This window comes from Mesoplodon mirus (genome assembly GCF_964341445.2).
Source record: "Mesoplodon mirus genome assembly, chromosome: 4".
NCBI lineage: Eukaryota > Metazoa > Chordata > Mammalia > Artiodactyla > Ziphiidae > Mesoplodon > Mesoplodon mirus.
In genome coordinates, this window is record NC_138979.1 from 145,553,887 (window position 1) to 145,569,194 (window position 15,308).

The 15,308-nt window shown below is 41.5% G+C and overlaps 1 protein-coding gene across 2 annotated transcripts in view; it reads right to left on the reverse strand.

Moving 5' to 3' along the window:
• The window catches only part of ARMH4 (armadillo like helical domain containing 4), a 123,425-nt gene that overhangs the window by 70,411 nt on the left and 37,706 nt on the right, over positions 1-15,308 (reverse strand). For both annotated transcript variants that reach the window (XM_082616764.1, XM_082616763.1), the window contains exon 4: positions 13,718-13,948. In XM_082616764.1, coding sequence (XP_082472890.1) covers positions 13,718-13,948 — 231 coding nt within the window. The remainder of the gene's footprint in view (positions 1-13,717; positions 13,949-15,308) is intronic.

A 15,308-nucleotide genomic window follows, 5' to 3' on the forward strand; every position in this document is an offset into this window, starting at 1 on the left:
TTTACAATACAAATGCTTCCAAACAAATTAGGGCTACAAGGTATTCTTTGAGATAAGGAAGACATTACTGAATATTCTTTTAATGGAGTGTTGGAGCCCCTGAGAATTATCTGATTCCCTTTAGGGCTCTGAATCGCCTTTGGAGTCTTTCACAACTCTTTAAATTGCAGATAACTGATAGCCATACAAATAATTCTTCTCTAGACAAGAAAATTAATTGTCCAGTGGAGAAACAGTCCTCATCCCTCGGAAAAAGTCTGTCATGCATCCACTTGTAAATTCACTTTAACAGTCTGTTTTTTGTTGTTGTTGTTTAAAAGTTAGAGTTTATTTGACAATACACAAGTGATTTGCAAATTTTATGGTTTAGTTGGAGCCAAATTTGAAACAGTCCTTGACTCCACATAAATTTGTGATTCTTTGATCTTTCCTTTGAACAAGTTGTGGCATCCGCCTGGTTCCTTTATTAATTAATGAGCTTTTAAAAATCTTTGACACGTTCAATTTATATCAAGAATCATAATTATATCTTCTTTAAAAATATTTTTTTGGGGGCTTCCCTGGTGGCGCAGTGGTTAAGAATCCGCCTGCCAATGCAGGGGACATGGATTTGATCCCTGGTCTGGGAAGATCCCATATGCCGCGGAGCAGCTAAGCTCACGCACCACAACTACTGAGCCTGCGCTCTAGAGCCCGCAAGCCACAGCTACTGAGTCCGTGCACCTACAGCCTGTGCTCCGCAACAAGAGAAGCCACCGCAATGAGAAGCCTGCACACCGCAACAAAGAGTAGCCCCCGCTTGCTGCGACTAAAGAAAGCCCACGCAAAGCAACAAAGACCCAACGCAGCCAAAAATAAAATAAATAAATAATAAATTTATTTTAAAATAAATAAATAAATAAATAAAAATCTTTTAACAACTATGAATTATTGACGGTCCCTCAAAGTCTTTAAACCATGTTCTTAAAGAAAGAGTGTTCTGATATAGTGAAAGGGATTAAGAGAAGACTGAAGCCTCTTTGGATCCCAGGGCAGTCCTGGGTGGACACTACCAGTGCTGAAAGGAAGGGTGGAAAGCGAGGATGATAAGGATGATGACCAGGGAGAAGGAGGAAGAAAATAGAACACAACAAACTTCCCCCTCATCATGATTTTTCCCATGGTTTTCCCCTACCTCCTTTTCATTAGTGGATTAAGTAAATGAGTTGTTTTTAGAACTATCTGTGGTTTCTGTGGCTCAGCCCTGAATAGTAAGGCCTACCTAGCAACAGCTCTTCACTTTAGCTCTGTGTGCATGGCCTCCATCACCCACCTGCTTCCCACATGGCAGGGCTCAGAAGCCCAAGGCCGTGGTCCTGCAGGATGTGCAATACTTTATCAAGCTTGTGATAAACAAACCTAGGTGGTAGTTCCCCTGGTGCCTGTGGCCGATTTCATATCAAACCTTATGCTGTTGGAAGCTGCTGACATTACTTGGAGCATTCATCCCCAAGGATTCATCAAAGCCATCCTGCTCCAAACAGTTGCTGTCCTCTTTCAAGAGGAGCAGCTTGAAATTCAAATCCCATTATTTCGGAAAGATTTCAGCCCTGAAGGAAAACTTAGAGGTGGAAAGCGTAAATCACAATTCCCTCAGCTGTAAACACTCCTCTGTTTTAAATTCCTTTCCTGGGTCTTGATAATCTGGATGTTTGTAAAGTTTATTTTAAAGATTCTTCACATGAATTGAAACTAGGCATTCCTTGTTGGACACATATCTATATTTTGTGCCAGATTCTGTGAAAATATCTTTCTGTCCAACAGAAAATCAGAAAAGTTCTTAGTTGGAAAATCAGAACCCCACGGTTATTAATTCTCAAATGCTGAAATGAAATGAACTGGCTGACTTCAACCTCACCTGATCACTAAGCTAAGCTTTGAGGATTTAGCATCTTCTTTTTATGATCTCAGTAGAGAGAGGGGGAAATTACTGAATTGCTCTTTTTTCTGAAATGCAAAAGTTAAGTACATTCTTTCTCTGATCCAAATTAAGGAAGACAAATAAAACTGGGGAGACTACAAATATTCCAGATTCTTAACACAGCAGACCTATAACATTTGATTAATTCACCTTAATTTAGCATCATGTAACTTCAAATCAAGAGATAAGGACACTGTTTTCACTACTTTCTCAATTTTGTTTTAACATAATTGGAAGCTTTTTAACATCATCTTTGTTTCCTCTGTATTTTTCAAAGAGGACAATTTATACTCAGTTTCTTCATTTCCGAAATTTTTTTCAGTCCTCTCTGTATTTCTTGTTTAATTCCCAGAAGAGCCCACTAGATGTTTCATATGTTAATAATTCCCCAACTGAGCCTATGAGTGTATTGTGATTACAAAGAAATTAGTTCAAAGTACTCTCCTCAGATATAATGTGCCCTATTAATGTTTTTATTAACTGTAACTGATGAAGAGATTATTTTCTGGCTTAGTTCCAAGAATCCTTTTTTAGCTCTCCAAAGGAAAAGTGACTGCTGAATTTTCACATAAGAAATTCATTCCTAATGAATGAAATGTGATTTTTTTTCCAATTCTCTAATTCAATATAGTTTAATCATGAAAATACAGATAAGGGCTTCAACTTCTGGAAAGCATTAAGTCTATTATCTCACACAGATCATTAACAGAAATAAAGATGAATAATGTGAAGCTGAGATATTTGACTTTAGTTCCAGAAGGCTCTTCTAAATCAACAAGTCCAAATTTACTTTTTTTAAACCTTTGATACAAGAACCTATTATCCAGGGCCTTTTAAAGGGCCTTAAAGACATGAAAAGAGAAAAATTTTGTTCAAACCAGAACCCTAAAACATTTAAAATACTATATTATAATTATAAGTTTGTTCTAGTCAGAAGTGAGATACAAAAAGACAACTCAATTCTCTGACTTGGAGAAGCAATGATCCAGTGGCAAAGCAAATCAGGTTTAATAAATTTCTCACTTCCATGTAGGTGATGCTATGGCTGTTTTTATTCTTTGGTAGAAGCTATCAAAGGCCTTATCGCTATTAAGCCACCTAATTAGCTATTTGGAAATTTTTTAAATGATTGATCACTATGAGAATGCAATCATTTGATTCTCATCTGATTCAGATTCTAAGGTAATAAAGGTAGCTGGCCCAGCATTTTCAAGGTCTGATCATTAAACGGTGTAGAATCACTCCAAGCTCATTCTAAAAAACCATTCTAAAATGTTAGATTGCTGCCCACAAAAAAGAAAAGGTAGTTACTCAACACAGTGCAGGTGTTAGCTAATGCTATGATGGTAATCATTTTGCACTATATAAGCGTATCAAATAAACACGTTGCACACAATGTTATGTTAATCATATCTCAATACAGCTGGAAAAAATAAAATAAAACATTAGATTATGTTCCGGAAAAAAATCTGGCCTCAAAATGTTATCTATGGTTGATGACCTGAAGGCATGCTATAATTAGTTCATTACTAAGGGCTTTGTAGATGTAAAAACTATTTTGAAGTAAGTAGAGAGAACCAGAGAAAGTTAAGATCACATGAAGTCCTACCTGTCATGTGATATTTAAGCTTCACCTCAGTTATAAGCATTATGGAGAGCCCTCAGTACCTGATCAGTTACCATTTTTTTCCACAAATCCAACTAACTCCGTTTAACATGCCCCCTCCTGTCCCCTACACTGCTATCCAGGATAGTTAAATAAGGGACTACTGTTTAGTTGTCAGAGCGCAATAAAACATCCCCATCCCTCCTCCCAACTGTGCTGGACAGTTTCAGGTCCAGCATGGCTACCAGCTGGAAGAGAACCCCCTTTTAATCAATCAACAGTACTCAATGCTGAGTACTAGATATTGTGCACTTCCAAAAAACTCCTAAGCAAAATGAGATAGTGGGGTGGAAATGAGCCCTACTGCCAAGAACGGCTGGGGGAGTTTCACAGGGGAGGACTGAGTGGGAGTTAGGGTTGCCGGGAAAGGCTTCAGCGAGAGCCAAGGTGTGGGGCAGACAGACAGAAAATGGAGAAGACCATCCCAGGAAAAAAGAATAATGGTGGAAAAAAAATGCCGGGTCCGGAAATGTCTGATGCATGTTCTGGTGACAGTGATTACAGCCCGATGAAGGCAGAGGTCTTGGACAAAGCAGTCGAGAGAAACAAGGAGGGAAGATAGACCCCAGACAGATCCTGGAGGTCCTTGAATATATCAGGGGTGTATAAAAGAGACAAATACACTTATAAGAAATGCTTCCTACCCATGAACTTTTGAATCCCTGAGTTATCTTATGGAAATCTCTGATTCCTTGATTTTATATTCAATCTCTCCTTCATTTCTGCTGTGGTGTATTTTTAATTCGCACCACCAATCCTCTGAATTTCAAAAATAGCTCTGGCTTCCTGAGGCCAGTTTGAGAGGTTGGCAGTTCTTTGAGATCACACAGAACCTACTACTACAGTACTGGAGAGACCCAGCTGCACAAAGATCAATGTTTTAACAACCAAGACTGATTTCCCTTCCTCCACACAGGAACATCCCCAGGGAAGCTTTATGCATAGGGGAGTTGGCTGCAGACCGGGCTGTCGCTGCCACTGTGCTCTCCACTAACTCTATTCTACGAGTTTCCTTCATTAGCGTTTGAGACTTAGAGTTGACTCCTCACTAGTTTTTTCAAAAGAAATCTTTGGAGGAGAATAAGGGAATTTGCAGTGTCCCACAGCTGACTTGGGCAAAGGGAACTGTGTGTGTGTGTGTGTGTGTGTGTGTGTGTGTGTGAATGATCTGAGTTCTACCACTCTTGGAATTAATGAATTTCAAAGCCTCAATTCCAGTCTGCCTGAAATTCTTGGTGCAAAAGTCCTACATATAGCTGAGAAAAATCATTAACTGTCAGTCCTAAAAAGAAAATTTAACACAACCCACAAAATCATCTATGCCATCAATCCTTTCCTCCTTCCAAATGACTTAACATTTCCTATGTTGAAGGAACATAAAAGTTTGACTGTAGCCATTATACATAACTGCTCATCAGAAGTGTCACGAGGGCTTCCCTGGTGGCGCAGTGGTTGAGAGTCCGCCTGCCGATGCAGGGGACACGGGTTCGTGCCCCGGGCCAGGAAGATCCCACATGCCGCGGAGCGGCTGGGCCCGCGAGCCATGGCCGCGGAGCCTGTGTGTCCGGAGCCTGTGCTCCGCAACGGGAGAGGCCACAGCAGTGAGAGGCCCGCGTACAGAAAAAAAAAAAAAAAAAAAAAAAAGAAGTGTCACGAACACCAAAATGAAAGAAAAAAGCCCAGAATACATTACATTCTTTTTAGGCCAGAACCTGGTTTCGTTTAGCCTTGGCCAGCTATCTTTTTGATTTTTGGTTCAAGACGGGTGTCCTCAGAACATACCTGTGAGCACGGTTGGAAGTGGGCAGCAGGAAGGAAGTCTATTCACTTTTATGTATTTAACCTACTTATAACCTACCCCAGGCTAAAAAGAGGATTTATGGCTTCTAACAAAAATACCTACAATATAACAAGTTAAAAATAAATAAATGGAAAACTCAGGAAATAAATGCATTTAAAACCTAAAATCCTGAGTTTGTCAGATTTTTCACCACAGGCATAGGGATTTTCTCCCCTAGAAATTTCTCCCCTAGAAATCCCCAACTAATGCTAATCTGCAAGTAACCAACAGCTCAAATAGAAAGATCTATGAAGAAATGATTTATTGGACTTGGAAGGCATCCTGCTCTGCAGACCTAACATCCCTTAAGCACTCATTCTCCTGAGGTGGGGAGAGGCAGGGATCACAATCTCTAATTTAAACTTTGGCACCAGTGTGTCCTGCCTAATGTGGAAAAAGGAGGTCTACACCCGAGTTCTGCTCCTCTTGTCTCAGAAAAATAATTCAGTTCTTTCCAAAGAAAGAGTGAATGGCATTACTCTTAAATCCAGAAACCCTGGGTACCATCTGAGGACAGGAAGGAACTCCAAGTAACTGGCAGGTGCCTACTCAAGGAAACTCACATCCGGAGATGCTCACTCATTCCAGATGCAGAAGTCAGGGTACAGACCTCCATGGTACAGATTTAGAAGTCTGTCATGTTGAGGCAGGAGGCAGACAGGCCCCAGGTAAGACATTTACAGCTGGCCTCCTGTTTATATTTCATGAAGCAGGAAAAAGTGGGCTTCAGGCCAGACACTCACAACTAGCCTCCTGTTTACATTTCCTGAGATAGGAGATAGGTGGGCTCCAGGTTAGGCATTTACAGTCAGCCTCCTGTTTGTACTCCAAAATGGAAGTAACAACTGAAACAGGGTAAAAAGCCAGGCTTTGTCTCCTGTGGACACCTTAAGATAACAGTTGTGGCAGGAGCAGAGAGGAGCTAGACCTTGTTTGACTAAAGGATCAAGAGGCCATATACTTCCCATCCTTGGGGCAAGGGAGACACTACACACGTGCAGAAAGGCTCCCTGCAGGTCAAAAGTCAGGGGACAATGCCAGGCCACAGTGAGCCTTGCTTCTCCCAGACGCCTTCACATCAAGATCCAACTTGGCTGAAAGGTGCATGCGCACCTAAGGGGAGGGTCCTGAGACAAATTAGCCAGGGGGGACAAAACAAGATGATTGGCCAGAAGGAAGACAAAGACCTGGAAAACTGCCCTTTTATAAAGAATTTAAGTATTTCCCAAAGGCGGGACTCTCTCTGAGTTCGCCCGTGCATCTTTCCGCATGTACTTTGTTTGCTTTTCCAATAAACTTTTTACTTTTCTCTTTACCTTTTGCCTCCTCACCTGAATTCATTCTTGACAAGGCAGGCAAGAACTAGGGATCCAGGCCCTAGCCACTGGCCCCTGTGGTCTAGTGGTTAGGACTCCTGGTCCGGGAACTAAGATCTTGCTTCCAGCTACCACTCGTGCTGCATGCTGCAAGCTGCCACTTACTGCTGCGTGCATCCGAAATCAATGTGACCATGGACCTTCTGGGAAAACTAAACCATGGATATTGACTTTAATCTCAATGTGACTGTAAAAAGCTGGGTTTTTTTTTTAGGGACACTAATCCAATACACAAAAGATCATTACAAGCAATGTAAATCTTTACTAATGGAGATTCAATTCATAGAGCACAGAATACTTCTGACAATCCTATTTCTCCAGCCCCTTCACAAACAGAAGCTGCCTCACCCCAAGGGAACAACCAGCAGACCCAGTCTAGGACAGCTGTGCTCCGTGGGTGGGGCCCAGGTATCAGTATCTTGTGTCGCTCTCCAGGGGGTTCCAGCCAAGAGTGAGAACCACTGGTGCGGGGGCTTTAGCCAATCTGCCACTCACATCGTGCTGGTTACGTTGGATTAAGGTTTCTTTCCTTCTCCTTCCTTACACATATTTAACCACGTTAGCCCGGCAACTTCCTGAGCAACCTCATAATACACAGCTTAACACGTTATATGCCAAAATACACTGACATTTGTTGCAGTGAAGAGTTGTTTGAAATCTCACACTTCCCACTGTCTTTTACGGAGCATCTTTTTCTTGCTGTCACAGCCCGTGTTGCACTATATTTAAGTGTTCAGTCTTAGCTACATGTTAAGTGTTCTAAAAGAACAAGAAGGATGATGGGGAGAAGAAAGAGAAGAGTTGACACGTTTGAGGACGAAGGCTCTGACTTTCTCACAGACCAATGCTCAGTTTCTCTAAGGCCGAACCCCCTCACCTTTGCCTGCAGTTCATTCTACCTTTCTATCAATTCAAAACACATTCTCTTTCTTTCATATTAAAATCATCCTAAATCACCAGGTAATGAACCTGATAAATAATAATAAATCCATGATAACATCTTATGGGTTATCCTATCCAGACAGCAGATGTGCATTTTTGTAAGGCCTTCTCAAGATATATTATTGCAATCCAAAGGAAGGCTCTTAATATTGAAGAGTAAGAACCATGTTAAAATGGGGAGGGGGATATAAATTAGAGATCACACAAGCACTCCCGAAGTCACACCCCACAGATGGCTGCCCACTCAAAGAAACCCCCGGTTGTAAATGATGATTCAATTCCCCACTGTGTGCTCAGCCACTGGCCTCACATCTATAGAACCATTCTCTGCCCCATGGTAATTTATCTCTTTACAGGTCAACCCCTCACTCTTTCCACAACATATAGCACACACTTAGTAGGTGCTCTATGAATGTCTGGTGAAAAACTAGAAACATGAATGCTCTTCATTCTTCTGCTCTCCACAAACATCTCTATACTGTTAATTGAATATTTATCATGTTTTTTAAAGACCTCCAGAGAAAAATATTCCACTTCCTAAATCAGGAGCCCATCCCAACGTTAGATGCAGGCTTTTCAAAAAAAATGTGAAGACAGCTATAGTAATTCTGCACTTAACTAATTGATGGCTTTTGGAAGCCTTATCTATTCAGAACATCAATCAAACCATAAAGTGGCCAAAACATGGTCTCTTCTTGGAACAATACCACCACCCTTAGGCCCTCATCCAGAACTCATGAATTCAAAACATATTTAAGATAAATATATTAGTTTAACAAGATTAGTCACAGGATTCTTGGAAGATAAAAGAAACATGGATAAGAACCAGCCACAAGAGAAATAAACAGAAAAACACAGAAATCATAGATAGATATAGTGATTGACACATGCCCCCAACCGTTCCACCAGTCATGTGATCACATTCCCCTTGCCAATGATTGTTTAGAAATGAGCATGTGACCTAATCCCAGCCAATCAGTGGTGAGAATTCTACTGGGGGATTCTTGGAAAGTCTTCCTCTCTCCTGAGGAAGAAACACAATAAAAAGGCAGTCCTCTTCTTTGAACAATGTCTTGTCTAGGTGTGACATCTGAAACTGCTTCAGCCACTGCAACTGGACAGAGGCCAGCCTGGGGCCAAAGTGAACATCCCAAGGAGGACAGTGCAGCAAGGTGGAAAAACATGAGTCACCGATGACAGCTGAGCTACTGAGTCAACTGACCCAGGAGCTCCATCTCTGGACTTCTTGTTTTCAGAGAAAATATATTTCTTTACTCTTTAAGTCAATTTAAGGTTTCTGCTACGTGTAGCTAAAGGCATCCTAGCAGATACAGAATGCACAGAGGAAAGAATCACCAGACATTAATTACACTGCAAATGTTTAAACATTAAAATGGATATGTTGGGCTTCCCTGGTGTTGCAGTGGTTGAGAGTCCGCCGGCCGATGCAGGGGACACGGGTTCGTGCCCCGGTCCAGGAAGATCCCACATGCCACAGAGTGGCTGGGCCCGTGGGCCATGGCCACTGAGCCTGCGCGTCCGGAGCCTGTGCTCCGCAACGGGAGAGGCCACAACAGTGAGAGGCCCACATACCGCAAAAAAAAAAAAAAGGATATGTTGACTCAACTCTGTCCATATTGATTTTATACTTTTAAAAGAATAATCGTGTGATTTATTATAGTGAAAGGATAAGAAGTAGTGTGGGGGGTCACAGTATCTGCTCTCTGTACAGGTTCTTGCTAATAAATTTGAAAATAAACTTGTTAGATCAGAAAAGAAATTGATTCTGCATACGTAAATAAAGAGCTTCCTATATGCTACTAGCATTTTACCAATCAATGCACCTCAGTCATAACATGGAACTTTCACTCCTGATTCTCTGTCCTCTATAGTTCAGTCCACAATCACACCTCCCAACAGCAAGATCAAGAAATTGGGCTCTCTCTCTCCAAAGCTTTACAGGCAATGTGTATGTGACAATACAGAAAACAGAAGTGCACAAAATTAAGCCATGGATCTACTGCTTTGCCTCAGAAAGTCATCTAAGTTTTCTGCTCTTGTTACTTCACAGAAAATGAAACGATAATCTATTCAAAGAGTATGTATTATTTTTAGCCAATCCCAGCTACCCACTTCAATCTGTTCATTTTTAAAGGTTTCTATGGGTTTTAGCATTTGCTTTGGAATACCATTCATATTGTAAAATAGGATGTGATAGTATATAAATAAAAATAACCCACTTAAAAATAGGAATGAATAAGATGGCCAATTAAAGTATAATTATATTAAATTGGATTACTTTTTAAAGGTCTCAATCTTTGCATTTTTAGTGATTCACTAAGAAAAAACTATAGTTAAGTTTACAACACTCACACTCAGACTACAGCTGCCACGCAAGCTCTACTTCTAAAATGAAGCTGCTCATGAAATACTTATTGAAATCTGTATTAGTTTCCTATTTCTGCTGTAACAAATTAGCACAAACTTAGGGGCTCAAAACAACACAAATTTATTACCTTACATTTCTGGACGTTAAAAGTCTAAAATGGGTCTTGAGGGACTAAAAATCAAGGTGTCAGCTGGGTTGTGTTCCTTCTAGAGGCTCAAGGGGAGAATCCATCTCCTTGCCTTTTCCAGCTTCTGGAAGCTGCCGGAATTCCTTGCTCATGGCCACATCACTCTGACCTCTGCTTCTGTCATCACATCTCCTTCTCTGACTCTGACTTGATACTTCTCGCTTATAAGGACACTCGTGATCACACTGAGCCTTTGCAGAAAATCCAGGATAACCTCTCCCTCTCAAGATCCTGAACCTAGGGCTTCCCTGGTGGCGCAGTGGTTGAGAATCTGCCTGCTAATGCAGGGGACACGGGTTCGAGCCCTGGTCTGGGAGGATCCCACATGCCGCAGAGCAACTAGGCCCATGAGTCACAACTACTGAGCCTGCGCGTCTGCAGCCTGTGCTCTGCAGCAAGAGAGGCCGCGATAGTGAGAGGCCCGCGCACCACGATAAAGAGTGGCCCCTGCTTGCCACAACTAGAGATAGCCCTCGCACAGAAACGAAGACCCAACACAGCAAAAATAAATTAATAAACTCCTACCCCCAACATCTTCTTAAAAAAAAAAAAAAAGATCCTGAACCTAATCACATCAGCAAAGTCCTTTTGCCATGTAAGATAACATAGTCACAGGTTCCAAAGATTAGGATGTCAGCATCTTTGGGGAGCTGTTATTCTTGGTACCACAAAATCCATCACAAATAGGGGAGGTTTCCCTCTATTTCACGTGACCTGAGAACATTTAGGAAACTGTATCAATTAACATTGATCCAGAAGTTGTCACTCATTTTGAGTTATTAGGAAATACTCCTGTCCCTCCAAGAAAAAGTTGGTGAGCTAATAAAATCCTAGACCCAGACACTACTACTCCAACCCAGTCTTCCCACAGTGGAAAAAAAGGAAGGGCTTGAAAGATTTGTTCCTTATTTTGGCTCCCATGAAAACTACAATGCTAAAAATATGTTGGCAAACTGAAGATATCAGGAAAAGAAGTGGCAGTAAAAGGTAGGAGACAACCAGGAAAATGGTAAATTTTATTAAAAGGAAAAACCTGATATGAAATAAAAATTCAGGACTTGGGGAAATCACTTTTAAAAGCATAGCAAATCACTAAATTGGCATCACTAATTTAAGAAACCTTAGCCATGCATGGAGGCTGGAATCAGGAGGCAGGACAGGGGGACAATAGGGCTATTTGTCCTGTGCCTCATACCCTACACACCTTAAAATGTAACTGCTATTAGCCAAAAACTGGGGAAAACCCAAATGTTCATCAACAGGTGACTAGATAAACAAAATGTGGTATATCCATACTATTGAATACTACCCAGCATAAAAAGGGAATAAATTACTGATACAGACCACAACATGGTTGAATCTCAAAATCATTATGCTAAGTGAGAGAAGCCAGGTACATAAAGGTATGTATTATATGATTCTGCTTATATAAAATTCTAGAAAATGCACTCTAATCTGTAGTAATATAAGTAGAGCGGTAGTTACTGGGATTGGGGACGGAGAGAGAGACAGACTGCAAAGGGCATGAGGAATCATTGGGGGGACAACAGGGAAGTGATGGAAATACTCTGCATTTTCAGTGAGATGGAGCCCACATGAGTGTAGCCTCCATCTTGACAACTGTCAAGACTCGTTGAATTGCATACACTGAGTGCAGTTTATCGTATATAATTTATACCTCAATAAAGTCAATTTTTTAAAAATTTGACTCTTCTTCAATGGTAAATTTGTGTTGAAAAAGGCTAGAGCCCAAATGATCATGTTACCCTTGAATTGTAACCGCTACAGATTTTTCTAAGATTTATAGCCTCTCCAATTGCTTATAATTATCATAAATGGTAAGTCAACTTCCTAAGTGGGGAAAATTGGCTTCCTGGACAACAATCCAGGAATAGGTGCCATATGGCCTCCATAGAGTACCTCTGTACAAAATCAGCCCTCTCTCTCAGGCTTCCCTGGTGGCGCAGTGGTTGAGAGTCTGCCGGCCGATGCAGGGGACACGGGTTCGTGCCCCGGTCTGGGAAGATCCCACATGCCGCGGAGCGGCTGGGCCCGTGAGCCACGGCCACTGAGCCTGCGCGTCCGGAGCCTGTGCTCCACAATGGGAGAGACCACAACAGTGAGAGGCCCGCGTACCGCAAAAAAAAAGATCCTTATGCATGTTTCCCTAGTTTTAGAGATTATGAAAAGGATTCCCCCTTTGACTGCAAACCTTTACAGGTTTACCAACTTCAGTCTGAGCTTTGAAAAACGCGAGAGAGCTTGTTTTAAACTACATAATCGTGTGATAAACAGATGATGCGACTTTCCCACTCCATACTCATTTTAATGCACTTACCCTTCCTCATCATTGATCTGAAAGAGTTTTCATGGGAGGAGAGGAGAACAATCTTTAAGAAATCATATGTAATAAGATTCTGAATTGGAAGTTTCAACCGAGGCACCAGGATACAGTACTATGATATTCCAGAGCGAAGTCCAAGACCAACATCCAAATTTTCAATGAAATACTCCAAACGCTGGTTATATGACTCTTAAATCTAACCTCTGCTGTACTTAAGGTATAAACGGGCCTTTTAAAGACTAAAAGAGTTTCAGGGAGGAGATTTCTTTGGAGAAGAGGTCACTTCCCCTCAGGTCAAGAGAGTGAGGCCTCAAAGAATCACCCAGAGCTTAATAGCATCTCTCCAGAAAAAGGTAAGAGGAGACAGACAGAGGAACGTCCCTGCTGACAGGAAGAGAGTGTCAGAGTTGGGGTCAGCCTGCATCCGCGGAGACTCTCGCCGAAAATCCAGGCCAGGCACAAGAGAGAGTAAGCTTGGAGTTGTCTGGACACTAACTGCTGAAACAAGATTGTATTTGATGATGAAATGCAACCACGAGAATGAGCAGAAAAGTCATGGGACGGCTGCAAGCTCACCCAGAAGTGAAGGAAGAATTTCCCCAGGGAGGAAATTCTAAAAGAACAGAGGACGACAAAATACATTTGTTTTCCGACTCCAGTCCATTCACGCTGCTTGTGCAGCTGACTGGTTACACACAATTCCTCTCCATTTGGAAGTCCTCCCAAAGCCGACAGCTGTCCTCCAGCTGGGAAGGAAAGATGGAATTCCTTCCAAAAATTAGGTAATTTTTGTGGTGCTCTTCATGGGCAGATGGAGACTGTTTGGAGCCTGACTATTGAAGAGCATAAATATAAACATAGTGAAGCAAGAACTGAGAACTTTTTCCCAGATGAAACATCCGTAAACAGAAGATCCATTTTGTTCCATCATCTATGCCAATGAAGGAAAGCTGTCACCTAAGAAAACTAAAATGAGGGGAGAGAGGAGGGAAGGAAACACACATGACTCTTACCCAGGCCCTGACTCTGCTGTTCCCACTCGATGGTGTCCGGCCCCTGGTAGGTGGCTCCCTCCAAAGAGACCATGTTTCCCTGCTCTAAGCCAGGTTCCTGAGACGTGATGCCAGGGAGAGTAAACCCAGGCAGCTCGGTGTCATCACCCAAGGTTTCATCCAGGGAGTCTGCATCTTTCTCCTCCTCATCTTCCTCCTCCTCATCTTCTTCATCCTCATCCTCTTCTCCCTCTAGGCAAGAAGAAAGCAAAGGGGACATGAAGAAATGCAGTGAGTGCATACAAATGAATCTTCTGAAATGACCCAAATGCTACAAAACAATCATGATTGGCCTTTTAAAACAAATTTTATAGCTAAAGTTGAGCAATATGAGCTTTGCGGGATTACATGCCCACCGTATACTCACATTTTAAACTTTCAAAACCACAGCTATGTCAGATGATTATCACGCATGTTTATTGGGAGTCAAAGTTCAGGTAATACAGATTTTTGTTAAAGCCATATTTATACTTACAAGGGTAGGAAACATCCTCTTCCTGTTTTCTGGAGCTCATTAAAGATTTATCTGTTAGAAAGCACACTGAAATACTAACAGAATTTAAAAGGAGTGTTCCAATCTCTTTCTATCTCATAATACTAAACAAGAGAATTCATTATGTTGGCACAGTTTTCTTTCTGTTCTTCTTCCACATTAGTGAGTAGAACTCACAACAGTGCTAAGTGAGAGGTCCATAAATCCACTCCTGTATCTGTGTTCCTTACAGAGGAGTGACCCAAGAGACGGGAAACCATTACATCAACGTTCTCCATACAATTCTAAAGGGGATTGGGAAATGAAATATTGATCAAAGACAGTCAGAAAAGCAACACATGAAAAAAACCATTATCATTACCATCATCGTAAGAGTTAAATTCACAGCATGTCGTCTGTGATGCTTCAAAAAGTGTTGGATTAGGAAACATAAGGCCCCCAATTTCATTTTATTGCATTAATTTTCATTTTCGAGGAATATTTTGAGCCCCCACCCACATCCTGAAGGCACCTCTGAAGCCCCAGACAAGAGCCCACAAAATCCACTGAAGGCCTTTTCCTTGGTCTCCCCCTTGGCTCTGAACACAGTGGTGACTGCAACAGGGAACGCTCTTTAGATGGTAAAGAGGAGAGGGAGGTGTAAAGCCACCCAAGAATTCTGAGACTTTCCTTTTCCTCTTCCAGACAATTTTCTCCACATATATCCCTTTTCATCTATCATTTACAGGTTTTCTTAACTTAAAAAAATATTACCTCTAATCTTTCTCATTCTTATATATCCTTTAACTTTGTGGGCCTTAATACCTGTCACTGTTCCAAATATTCAACAAATATTTATCAAACACCTAGTTCCAGGCACTAGGGATAGAGCAATGATGTCTCTGCCTTCATGGAGCTGATATGTCCCTCAGGAGATGTACAGCAAACAAAGAGACATACAAATAGATATACAATACATTACACTCTGATTAAAACCAGCAAGAAGATAGAAAATGCCTGGTACTACTATTATAGATGGAGAGATCAAGGAAAGTTTTTCTGATAAGGTAAAGTTTGAAC